Source organism: Dermacentor variabilis, chromosome 2, assembly GCF_050947875.1.
Source record: "Dermacentor variabilis isolate Ectoservices chromosome 2, ASM5094787v1, whole genome shotgun sequence".
In the NCBI taxonomy this organism is placed as follows: domain Eukaryota; kingdom Metazoa; phylum Arthropoda; class Arachnida; order Ixodida; family Ixodidae; genus Dermacentor; species Dermacentor variabilis.
Window position 1 is genome coordinate 164737981 of NC_134569.1, and position 12504 is coordinate 164750484.

General features: G+C 47.7%; 1 protein-coding gene across 1 annotated transcript; it reads left to right on the forward strand.

Moving 5' to 3' along the window:
• The first annotated feature begins 471 nt into the window (after window positions 1-471).
• LOC142570536 (uncharacterized) lies at window positions 472-3323 on the forward strand. Its single transcript, XM_075678909.1, has 3 exons — window positions 472-477; window positions 1519-1977; window positions 2039-3323. Exons 1-3 carry the CDS (start codon window positions 472-474, stop codon window positions 2318-2320), a joined length of 747 nt encoding a protein of 248 aa, XP_075535024.1. The 3' UTR covers window positions 2321-3323.
• The last annotated feature ends 9181 nt before the right edge of the window (window positions 3324-12504 follow it).

Genomic DNA, 12504 nt, shown 5'->3' on the forward strand with positions numbered 1-12504 from the left:
GGAGGGGAGGTTTTAGGGAACGTCACCTGTTAAAAACTCCCAGGTGAGTTTATTTTCGTTTACAGTGAGTGGCCAAATTTTCGCTGTTCACCACTACGCCCTTCTCATTTTGCAAGGTTTCCTCTCCATGCTTCAATGTGAAAAATGCCACGCACTCAGCATCGCTGCTGTCGCCATGAGCCAGCGTCATGTGCCAGCCCGGACTGAACTCTGCAGGTTTGATGTCAGCTATAGTTAATTGCTGAGTGTCGAGAGCTTGTTCGCCTGCAGGCTGATCAAGCTAATTGCACTGTGAATTTTGGCGCTGTTCACATGCACGAGTGGGTCGTTTCGTGCTCTCGCACCTTGGCCTGCGCTTTTTCTCCAGTGGTTTTGACAATACGCAGGAACGTTCGGAAACACTTTTGGAACTGCATCCTTCGCTAGGCTCCACTTTCCTCGAGGGATCACGACGGTTTTCCCGTTGATGACATGGACGTAAGTGTTCAAAATGTCCTGCTCATGGAAATGGAGGTCGCACACTCTTGACTTAGCTGTTAGTTCCATGTCCGCACGTGGAATTGCCTTGTTCCACACTGAGCGAAGTACCCGCAGGGGCGTCTGCGCAAGCAGGCGTTTGGTGTGTTGCGGCACCACGTACCCGAGCACACGAGGGTTGGACCCTCCCGTGTTTACCCGTGCGCGGCTTAGCCGTGTACGGGGAAAGGGGGATCCTGGGGGTTCAGCCGATGCCAAGTGTTCGGATCTTTAAGGCCCCCCGGCGGAGGCAACACACTTCTTTGGCCTCTGCTTCACGTAGACGGCACCCCCGGACTGACCCACCCGGGGGAAATCGGTAGTTGTCTTTTCCTGTCTCTCTCTCCCTCTAGCCTTCGTCTTTCTCTCACTTTTCATCTTTCCTGTCTTCTCCTAGCTTCCGCTTACTTCCAATTTTTCAAGGCAGCAAGGGTTAACCTTGTGTGAATAGCCAACCTAGGTGATCTAATATTTGGTTATAGTGATAACCTACAGCTGGCGCTTACTGGACCTGTTTCTTGCAGTCCCTGTAGCGTCCCCTTGTAGGGCTCCACGGTGGGTGGCTGGCGTTATTGCCGAAAATTAAATTCTATGGCAAAGTCCTTCCCACCCCTCCTTGATCGCCCTCAGAAAAGAGGGCGCATCGAAGATGTATTCAAGTTCTCTGGTCGTGAAAGACCCAACTTCCCACGATTTCACGTCATTGATTCGGAAAAGTCAGATACACAAGTACGCACAATCTCCCCATTTCTAGTTTCAAAGTCTTTAACTGAGGCTCTTGGTCTAGGTTACAAGGCAACAAGGATGGCAAGTGGAGATCTCTTGGAGCTCCAGGATCTGAAACAATTTGAAAAGTTATCCAGTCTCGTGTCATTTGGGGACGTTCAAGTGACAGTAGAGAGGTTTAGCTTGTCCGGAAAGCCGCCCCGTGGGCGTATTAGAGTGTTTTAGTTGAGCGTCTTTACGGTACGCTCCGCTCCGGGTGGCCCCGCTAAGCCATAGCGGAGCGGCGGGCGATTTTCACGTTTTAGTTATACGTTTAGCGTAGCGGAGCGGACCTTTCGTAGTTTCGGACCTTTCCAGTACACGCGCCGAGACCTACTGTCACTGCATGGCTACCTCGACATCGATGGCATGGACAGCGGGCAATTCCGCACGTACTTTCGCTTCGAGCAACATGATGTGCGAAGGCTGCAGCGTGCATTGCTACTGCCTGAAGTTGTGTCGACGCCGCAGTGTGTCAACATTCCAGGAGTTGAGAGCCTCTGCCTAACGCTGCGGCGGTTGGCATATCCGAACAGGCTGCGAGAATTGGAGCCGCTCTTCGGGCGGCATTATTCAGTGATTTCTTCAGCCACTAATGCTGTGCTCGCACACATTGAGAGCACGTTCGGCCACCTTCTGCGAGATATGAACAATCATTTCTGGCTCGACCTTGCTCAACTTGAAGCTTTTTCCCAGGTATGCAATCAGCTACTTGCCAGGGTGTGCTCGTGCTCAGCTGTATCACGTTTACTCGCAGGCCGTGAATTCCAAAGGGGCGCCGCTCCGCAATTGCTGGGGCTTCATCGACGGGACAGCGCGGGCCATTTGCCGTCCATCGAAAGACCAGAAGGTCTTCTTTTCGGGGCACAAACGTTTTCATGCCCTTAAGTACCAGTCCATCATGTGCCCCAATGGGATTATCTGCCAATTGAACGGCCCATACGTGGGCAGTCGACATGATGCTGGCAAGTTAACGATTTTGATTGTTTGTATTATGCACAGCCAATCGCTACATGCTGTGAGTCAAGCACATGCATGATACTCAAACACATGCATAATGCAGTCACATCCGTGCGAGACAAGGCACAGACTTGATGACTAGTTCCTTTGTTGAAACTGCTTCAGCGGCACTTGTTCAACTGCTACTCATCTTACGAGTGACCTCGTGAGACAAATGCCCCATGTGGTGATACAATTGTCAACGTGGTTGTGAAAAGGCATGGTAAAATTTAATAAGGTTGAAATTGTGAAACAGTGACGTGTCGCAATTAACATTCTAATGCTGTAAGCCAGTTTTGTTTGTTATTAAGCAACATGTTTTCAATTTAAATTTACAACAGAAATAATACCTATTTAAGATAGCATCATTACTAGAAGCAATGGAAATACCTGTTTGATTGTCAAGTACTTATCAAGGAACCTTGTTCTTTAATAGAGTATCATGAACTAGCCTTGTAGCATGAAGGAAGTGTGCATCTGAAAAATCACACTAGGCAGCTTTCTCAACAAGTGTACTATATCGTTATTGGCAAGCCAGCTACTGTGCGCAGGTTGCAATATGCTCATCAGTGATATCCTGTAGTAAAATGTGCTTCTATATTTTCAGGTATCCTCCGAAAGAGCAAGACATACCAGAAGCTTGAAAAGCTTGTCAGAGGGCGCAGCTTTTGTCTTTATGGTGATCCCGCTTATCCCTTGCGACCTCTGCTGCTGAAACCGTATGGCGAGACTAGCATAACCTTGCCACAGTATGCTTTTAACAAGAAAATGAGCACCGTGAGGCAATCAGTCGAATGGGGTTTTGGAAAAATAGCAGGTCTGTTTGCATTCCTGGATTTTCGAAAGAATCAGAAGCTGAACCGACAAAATGTTTCTCGGATGTACAAAGTTGGTGCTATACTTGCAAATTGTCACACCTGTATGTACAGTTCACAGGTCTCGCAGTATTTTGGGGTTGAACCACCACAGCTGGAGGCTTATTTGAGGCCACAGAACTCAGTCACACAATGAAAGCACTTTATTTAAAAAGGCTCGCAATTTCTTTCTGCTGTTCCTCGAGAGCAGTTTTAATGCTGGAAAGCATTTTTATATTTTCATCGTGCCTCTGGGCATCGAGTTTTTGCCGTGCTTCTTCTGCCGCCTGCTTTCGTTCCTCAAGGGCCAGACACCTTTCATCATAATCAAGCCGTCTCTGTTGGATGTCTATTTCCTTTTGGCGGAGAATAAACTCTGTCTCTTCTCTCCTTCGTAGGAGCTCAAGTCCCATAGCCTGGAGGCCTCTGATTCCTGTAAACGGAAAAAAAATCAGAAACAAATTGCGCTCATGTTAATAGACTTCAATTACTTTCTGTCACAACACATACACTGCGACAGCAGCAGGTTATCACATCGTTCACCACCGTCTTACATTTCTCTAATGAAAGTTAAGCATCTACTCAAATTAAAAATAAGAACGAAAACGGACGCAGTGTCTTATGCAAACAGAGCTAGGCGTCAGAAGACACCTTAACAAATCATGCAAGCTTGATTTGCTGTACCTGTTGGGACAGCTTGCACATGTCGTCGTCTTGTGCGCATGTGGATGGGCGCTTGAGCCTGCTGGTCCGCATCGCTGTCTCCAGTGGCCTCCTCGGCTTGTGTGTTGTCCAGTGCTGCAAGGGCATTAATGATTCATTGCAAACTGAACATGTGTATTAGTTGGTGTTTTTTCACACTTTGGTGTTTTTCATTTGATATTGAATTAAATTGTGTTGCACCTTGGTAATTTTTTATGCACATGCACAAACACTGGTATGCGAGAAGCCCATCCTGTAGTAATACTACCTCCTTCATGAATATAAGTAAGCACAGTAGTAAGATTGCACTTGCTTCTCATGTGTGTTTGTCCCCTGCCCATAGAAAAAAACACCCTCTTTAACAGGGCCTGTTCCATGCATTGTGAATGATTGAATAAAATGTGTTTTGAGCGCACTTTGCACATACGTGACTGAATGGCTGCCCCTTCCTGAGTCGGCCTGCTCACACAGCAGTCGTCTGGAGTTGGGTCCCTAGCCATTTCTGCGACTGGTGGCTCTGTACACTCGTTGTACATTGAGAGCAGCAAATACGAGGCAGAGCTCTCATCTGCACACAAGAAAACAAGGTAAAGGTATGAGAACACTGTTAGTATAAAATTACCTTTAAGTACAAATTCATTTTGTGCACCTTGTCTCTTAAAGTAGCACAGCAAATTAAGCTAGTGTTCAATTATGTTCAAACCATATCCTATATTTTTTTTACGCAGATTACCAAATGACTGATCCAAGCTGAACCCCCGCAGGGGCGTCTGCGTCAGCAGGCGTTTGGTGTGTTGCGACACCACGTACCCGAGCACACGAGGGTTGGACCCTCCCGCGTGTAGCCGTGCGCGGCTTAGTCGTGTCCGGGGAAAGGGGGATCCTGGAGGTTGAGCCGATGCCGGGTGTTAGGACCTTTAAGGCCCCCCGGCGGAGGCAACACACCTCTTCGGCCTCTGCTTCACGTAGACGGCACCCCCGGACTGACCCACCCGGGGGAAATCGGCAGTCGCCTCTTCCTGTCTCTCTCTCCCCAAACCTTCGCCTTTATCCCTCACTTTTCGATCTTTCCTGTCTTCTTCTCTCTTCCATTTACTTCCTTTCTCCACGGTGGCAAGGGTTAACCTTGTGTGGATATCCTACCTTGGGTACACCATATTTGGTTATAGCGACGGCGTACGGCTGGCGTCGTGCAGGCTTGTACACAAGCTCTGCCGCGTCCCCTCGTTGGGCTCCGTGGTGGGCGGTCGGCGCTGTTGCCGAACATACTCATTTTCTATGGCAGCACAAACCTCTCTCGTCTATGATCGGCGTCTGAAAAGATGCCGCACCGAAGTACCATTCCATTTCTCCTTTCGGGGCAACGCTCCATCCTTCCCCAAGTACTATGCAGTACATAGCGAAAGCAACATGCCAGTAAGAAAACTCTCACCATTCCTTGTAGCCAAATGCTTGAAAGAAAAAATCGGACTGACGTACAAAGCCTCCAAAATGTCTAGTGGGGACCTCCTCCTAGAACTGTATGATAAAGACCAAGTAGAGAAGCTCACTGACCTTACCAGTATTGGCGACGCCACAGTGACAATTTCACCACATAGAACACTGAACACAAGCCGGGGAGTGATATCTGAAGAAGACTTTATTGGACTGAGCGATGAGGAACTCCTTGAGGGTTTCCAAGAACAAAATGTAACAAAAGTACAAAGAATAGTAATCCGTAGAAACGATCAAGAAATTCCCACTAAACACGTTATACTCACCTTCGGAACAAGCGTAATGCCTACCTCTCTCGATGCCGGATATGTCAAAGTCAATGTGAGACCATATATCCCAAACCCCAGACGATGCTTCAAATGCCAAAGATTCGGACATGCTTCACATGCATGCCGAGGACAAACAACTTGTGCTAAATGCAGCTCAACTGATCATCAATCTGAAAACTGCACTTCTTCCCCACATTGTACTAACTGCAAAGGAGACCATCCAGCCTACTCGCGGTCTTGCCCATGCTGGAAAAAAGAAAAAGAAGTAATAGCACTAACTGTCAAAGAAAAAATATCGTTCTTTGAAGCCCGAAAACGACTGTCGTACCTTCCGCGACGCAGTTATGCCGATGTGACGCAGGCGGGGGCAGCGTCACAGAGGCTTCCGGAGTCCTGCGAGCCCACGCGCAGTGGTGCCGCAGTGACTCCTCCCGCCCCCGTGGTGGAAGCAGTCAGCACTGCTCCGCCCTCTTCAACGGCCCTGCAGACACCAGTCCCGCAGGGTCCTAAGATCAAGCGAACTCCAAGGCCCGACACACGTGTCTCGGCGCCAAACTCTCGGTCCTCCAGCGCCTCAGAGAGAGCAATGGAGGTCGAAACAAAAACCCCGGTGCCCTTGACACCGAAGGACAAGCGCTCCCTCGAGCGCGGTAAGAGGGACAAAATCCCAATAACAACTCAAAATAAGAAGGCGATAACCTAAGGGTTATCGCTCTGTTTGTATCTGCCTTCTTCAGATCCATGTCACCTAACATCTTTCTTATCTCCCATTCACTCGTTAATATCATTTTTTACCTTTCAATTTCATAATGGCTTTCATGATCCATTGGAATTGTAGAGGTCTCATTCATAACTTAGGTGACATAAAAGACCTGTTAATAAACTTCTCTCCTGTGGCCCTGTGCTTACAGGAAACCAACTTAGGCGAAAAACAAAAGAACTTTTTAAAAGGTTTCACTGTTGTACGGCGCGACCGTAGTCAGGCGAACCGGCTGTCAGGTGGTGTAGCCATTGTTCTGCCAGTTGGTATAGCAGCCAGAGAAATTCCCATTAACACTCACATCGAAGCCGTTGCTGTCACCGTTTTAGCTCACAAAACCATCACCATTTGTTCAGTATACATTCCGCCGCATTCAGATTTTACCGTAAGAGACCTAGAGTTAATTTTAAACCAGCTACCTGAACCATTTTTAATAGGCGGTGATTTTAATTCGCATAACACGTTATGGGGTAGTAAAACTACTGACAACAGGGGTCAAACGCTTGAAGATTTTATCCTAACAAATGACATATGCCTTTTAAACACAGGTGCGTCTACTTACTACTCCCCAAGCACAGGAGCTATGAGTTGCTTAGATCTAGCACTGTGCTCTCCATCTCTTTTTTGCGATTTTCAGTGGAATGTTATTCAGAACCCCTATGGTAGTGACCATATGCCCGCTATCATTGAAAGAACATCTACTTTTCCTACCATCCCACTGAGGCCACCCCGTTGGAAACTCCATCTAGCAGACTGGCCCCTCTTTACCGAAAAGGCCACTCTGGATAACATATCAGATGAGCTAACCATAGATGAAATGAACGATCAGATCACCGCCTGTATACTTGCTGCAGCAGCAGAAACAATCCCACAATCGTCAGGCTTCCTAAGAAAAAACCTAAAACCCTGGTGGACGAAAGAATGTACGCAAACAAAAAAACTACAAAACAAAGCGTGGGGTATCTTTCGGCGATACCCATCACAAGATAATCTACTCTCTTTCAAAAAAGCAAAAGCGAAAGCCAGATACACACGCAGACAAGCAGAAAGACAGTCATGGAAAAATTATGTATCGTCTGTAAATAGTTCAATAACATCCAAACAAATGTGGGATCAGCTTCGCAAGTTTAGAGGCGATTACGCTTCTTACACTATCCCCATACTGTCACCTCCAGGCACACAAACAAATATAGAAGAACAAGCAGACATATTAGGGCAACATTTCCATGATATATCAAGCTCGAAAAACTACTCTGCTGCATTCCTGAAACATAAACAATTAGCAGAAAAACTAAAGCTTCCGACCACAGGAAGTTCAGAAAGACTGTATAATGGCCCTCTAACACTTCCAGAAATCAACAGAGTCCTTACTAGTGGCAAAAAAACAGCACCCGGTCCGGACAGGGTACACTATGCAATGCTAGCTCACCTATCCCCTAAAGCAGTTGAGACCCTGCTTCATTTCTTCAACATAATCTGGAAAACGGGGAAAATGCCCAAAGAGTGGAAGAAAGCTATCATAATCCCGTTCTTGAAAGCCGGAAAGTCTCCCACAACAGCAACCAGTTATAGACCCATAGCACTCACAAGTTGTCTTGCAAAGTCCTATGAGGCCATCAGCAACATAAGATTGACATACGTCCTTGACACAGAAAACATGCTAGATAACCATCAGTGGGGATACAAGAAAGGTTGCTCCACAACAGATCACCTAGTCCGGCTAGAAGACGAGATACGTGCGGCCTTCCTACACAAACAATATTGTCTCACTGTTTTCTTTGACTTAGAAAAGGCGTACGACACAACATGGAGGTTTGGTATATTAAGGGACTTAGCAGATTTAGGAATCCGAGGTAGAATGCTGAAATGTCTAGCCGATTTCATGTCGGACCGAACATTCCAGGTGCGTTTAGGAACGGTGCTGTCACGTGTATTCATTCAGGAAAATGGTGTGCCACAAGGATGCGTACTAAGCACAACACTCTTTATAGTAAAAATGAACTCTGTTAACAAAGTCATTCCCCCCTCTATCATGCATTCCATATACGTCGATGATCTGCAAATAGCGTGCCGCGCCTCAAACTTACGTACATGTGAAAGGCAGCTCCAGATAACAATTAATAAACTAATGGAGTGGGCTGAAAAAAATGGCTTCCGTTTCTCTACTCAAAAAACCGTTACAGTGCTATTCTCGCAAAAACGAGGATTGTACTTAGACCCGCTTCTAAAATTGAATGATGTCGCACTGCCGGCAAAACAAGAATGTAAATTCTTGGGAGTAATGTTTGATAAAAAACTAAACTTCCTAGCACACATTAAAACACTAAAAATTAAGGCAAATAAAGCATTGAATATCCTAAAAGTATTGTCTCATAAGCACTGGGGTTCCGACCGAACCTGTCTTTTACGTATTTACCGGTCTCTTGTGCGTAGCCTTTTAGACTACGGCTCCGTGGTTTATGGTTCAGCCAGGCAGTCCTACATCCAACTACTTGATCCAGTACATAACCTTGGATTGCGACTGGCAAGTGGTGCCTACAGAACGTCACCCATCCAAAGTTTATATGTTGAGTGTAATGAACCCTCCTTACAGCAGCGCAGAGCATTACTCACTTTTTCCTACGTACTCAGAATTCTGTCATCACCTCAACACATATGCTACAACATCCTTACGCAGTGCAACTCACGCTTACACTACACAAATAAACCGAATATGATTAGGCCACTTGTCCTGCGGTATGAGCAGTACTGTCGGGATTATGACATTCCCCACGAAGTCCTCCAGGTTGCCAAGAAACCACAACGGCTGGCCCCATGGTACCATTTCACACAGTTGTGTGACTGGACACTAACACATTTAAAGAAAAGAGACACTCCACACGAACACATCATACAAGAATTCCGTGCTCTTCAGGAGAAGTATCAAAATCACATGGAATTCTACACGGATGGCTCCAAAACAAAAGAACACGTGGGCGTAGGGGCCGTAACAGACAATTGGGAAACAAGTATTCGTCTACCAAAACATGCTTCGGTTTTCACTGCTGAAGTTTATGCTGTATGGGTAGTAGTTAAAAAGATTATCACTGGCAAGCACAAAAACACAGTCATATACACTGATTCCTTAAGTACACTGAAAGCTCTAAATCTGAAATCTGAGTGTGAACCCCTGTTAGGGGATATACTAAACATGGTCGCGCTTAATAAATATGGGAGATCAATCCGCTTCTGCTGGGTACCAAGTCATGTTGGGATACCGGGGAACGAAGCAGCCGATAGATGTGCATCGATGGCAGCGAACAAAGATATAACAAACACAACACTTCCATACAAAGATAGCATCCGTGCGATTAGAAAAGCCTTAACGGCGAAATGGCAACGCGAATGGGACCGTTGTGCTGACAACAAACTACATCTCACGAAACCCATAGTTGGCGAGTGGAAGTCATGCTATCATCAGGAGCGGTTCATCGAAGTGGTTTTATGCCGACTACGCATTGGGCACACACACCTCACACACAATTACTTACTTACGAAAGAAGACACACCAACATGCGAGAAATGTCAACAGCCACTAACAATTATACACATATTACTAACATGTACCCAGACTGAAACACACAGACGAACACTTTTGCACAAACTATATCAACTACACATACCTCCACACCCTTCTCTAATTTTAGGTGATGATCCACTAGTGACATTATGTGACATCCGTAAATTTCTAGACGACACTGGATTTCTATATAAAATATAGATTATTAACAAAGCATTTTCCTTCATTCACTGGATTTTAAAACACCTCGTGTTTGGCGCAGCATAGCCTTAGCCGCTTTTGCGCCATTAAACCCCATTTAACTAACTAACTAACTGATCCAAGCTGAACAGTTTCTATAGGACATAATAATGGGGGTTCAAGATTTTGACCGGAAGGGTTCCTACGGCACATAAAGAAGCACAGCTGCCAACATGCGACCAAAAAACGTAATACTTGCAAAGGAAATTCCTCGGCTAAATAAGTAGTCATAATACCCGGCCAGCAATACGCCACTCCGTAAGCACTAGGCAAAACTTGCACGGCGTCGATCACAATCCGGAAATCGGTACGTAATTAGAAATTGCATTTGTGGAAGGTGAGAAAATTTTCCGGACTACAAAATACAAAAACATATCCGTTAATGCCAGTGCCCACTTCAGATCACTTGCCATTTGGCTGCTCATCCTCGGCTGTGTGAAGTACGGCCATTGAAGCCGTGGCCGAGTCTCTAAGCTCGCGCGCCATGCGCTGCCGAGCTGTTGACGACGGCATCGACGTGACAGGTCGCCGTGGTCCTATGCAGCTTGCTCTTCGCGGCACGGTCCTCGGCACATGCCCGGCGTTCCGCATCAAATCTGAGACTTCTTGGAGCAGATGTTCGCGTTCTCCATACTGCTCCTCTGTGCCGGATCTACAGAGAGAACGAGCAGGTTATGCTACGACTATTCGTTTCGGCGCAAACAGTACTACGAGAAGCAGAGCACTCACTTTCTCAGGTTGACTGTGTCTTGTTGTCTAAAATAACCGACGAGCAGGTCCACCCGCTCCTTGATTGCACGAATGGTCAGCTCGCGCTGCACAGCGCGCACCACGTTGCGTAGTATATCTTCCCACGCTGCAGGGTTTTCAAATGGGTCGGCGCTAGTTATCTCTCGTAAGAGACACAAATCCTCATCAATCCTAAATCGCTTACGTGCTTTGCGCTGCGCAGGCGAACATCGCGCGGTTGAAGTGGACGGCATGGGCAACATCTCTCTTGAAGGAGCCATCTTTGAAAAAACACCACGACGCACGCGTGAGAGAGGGCGCGCGCACCGACCACCCTCGCCAGCGGAAGACGGCAGCGACGCTCCGCGCTCCGCTTAGGCAGCTCGTAAGCGGACCGTGTTTCTCGCTCCGCTAGCCCGCTTACCGGTTAAGCGGACGGCGCATGCGCATTCGTGCTTCCGCTCCGCTTAGCTGCTTAGCGGAGCGTAAACACGCTTAACTAAAACTTTCTACTACCGGATACCCGGTTACCGTTTTACCGGGTTGCCGGATGAAAGCGAGCAATCGAGTTTTAGCATGCTTTCCGTACGCCCGCACGCCCCCAACGCCCGCGTAGCTACGTTCCTAGCTCAGATTTACTGCCAAAAACTGACACTCAATGAGCCATGCTAAGTCGTGTTTTTTAACGCGATAGCGTTAAGGAGCTCGTGTCGCAGAAAAGCCGGTGTCGTCGGCGTCGGTGTCGGGTGTCGGCGTCGGCGTCCGCGGCGTTGGCCGTGAGCGATAAATCATGGCAGGCACTTCATAAATAAAAAGCAACTTCCAAGATGGGCTGGGTGGGAATCGAACCAGGGTCTCCGGAGTGTGAGACTGAGACGCTACCACTCAGCCACGAGTTCGATGCTTGAAATCGGTACAAACGCGCTTTTAGTGAACGCGATGTTGCCTTAAAAACGTGCCGTAGAATGTTATACTGCGGTGTATATCGGCAATTATGAGCACGTAACTTACAGAAGTCGCATTTACACGAATAGCGAAGTACGTTTCCGCTACATTTCTTCTGCGCTTACCGCACACGCAGAGCCATCTTGCGGCAAACACAGAAGACCCGTCCTCTCAATGTACGGCGCTGCCCCGACAGGTGGCGCGCCATGCGCGCATTGGGGCTGTGCTGTGCGCGGACCGGTGCCAGGCGCGTTGCGGCCCCGACTCCCTCTCCCCTGGCGACGCTTCGCCGTGCTCCCACGCGGGTTGCAGAATCAAGCGCCGTTCCTTTCTTTAGATTACTATCTGTCTATCTCTCTGCCCGTGCCGATCACGACGTTTGGCTGGCGTAGATCGTTTCCCCCTCCGAGACACCGAGTTCTTTGGTTCGTTCCGTTTGCTCAGGCGCACGTTTCGTTGCTGCGCAGAACGCTGCGTTTCCCGACGCTCTCCGTGTGATAGGTGGGCGCAAAGTCCGATGCGGGGCGCCTCGTAAGTGATCCCTGCGCCGTAGCGCTTTGTCTTACACCCCTTGGCAGGTCGATGGGAACGCTGTCGCGTTCCACTCTTGAAGGCGAAGCTTAAGCGTCCTCCAATTTTTTTTCTTTATGAAGTAAGTAATTTGCTTGCTTT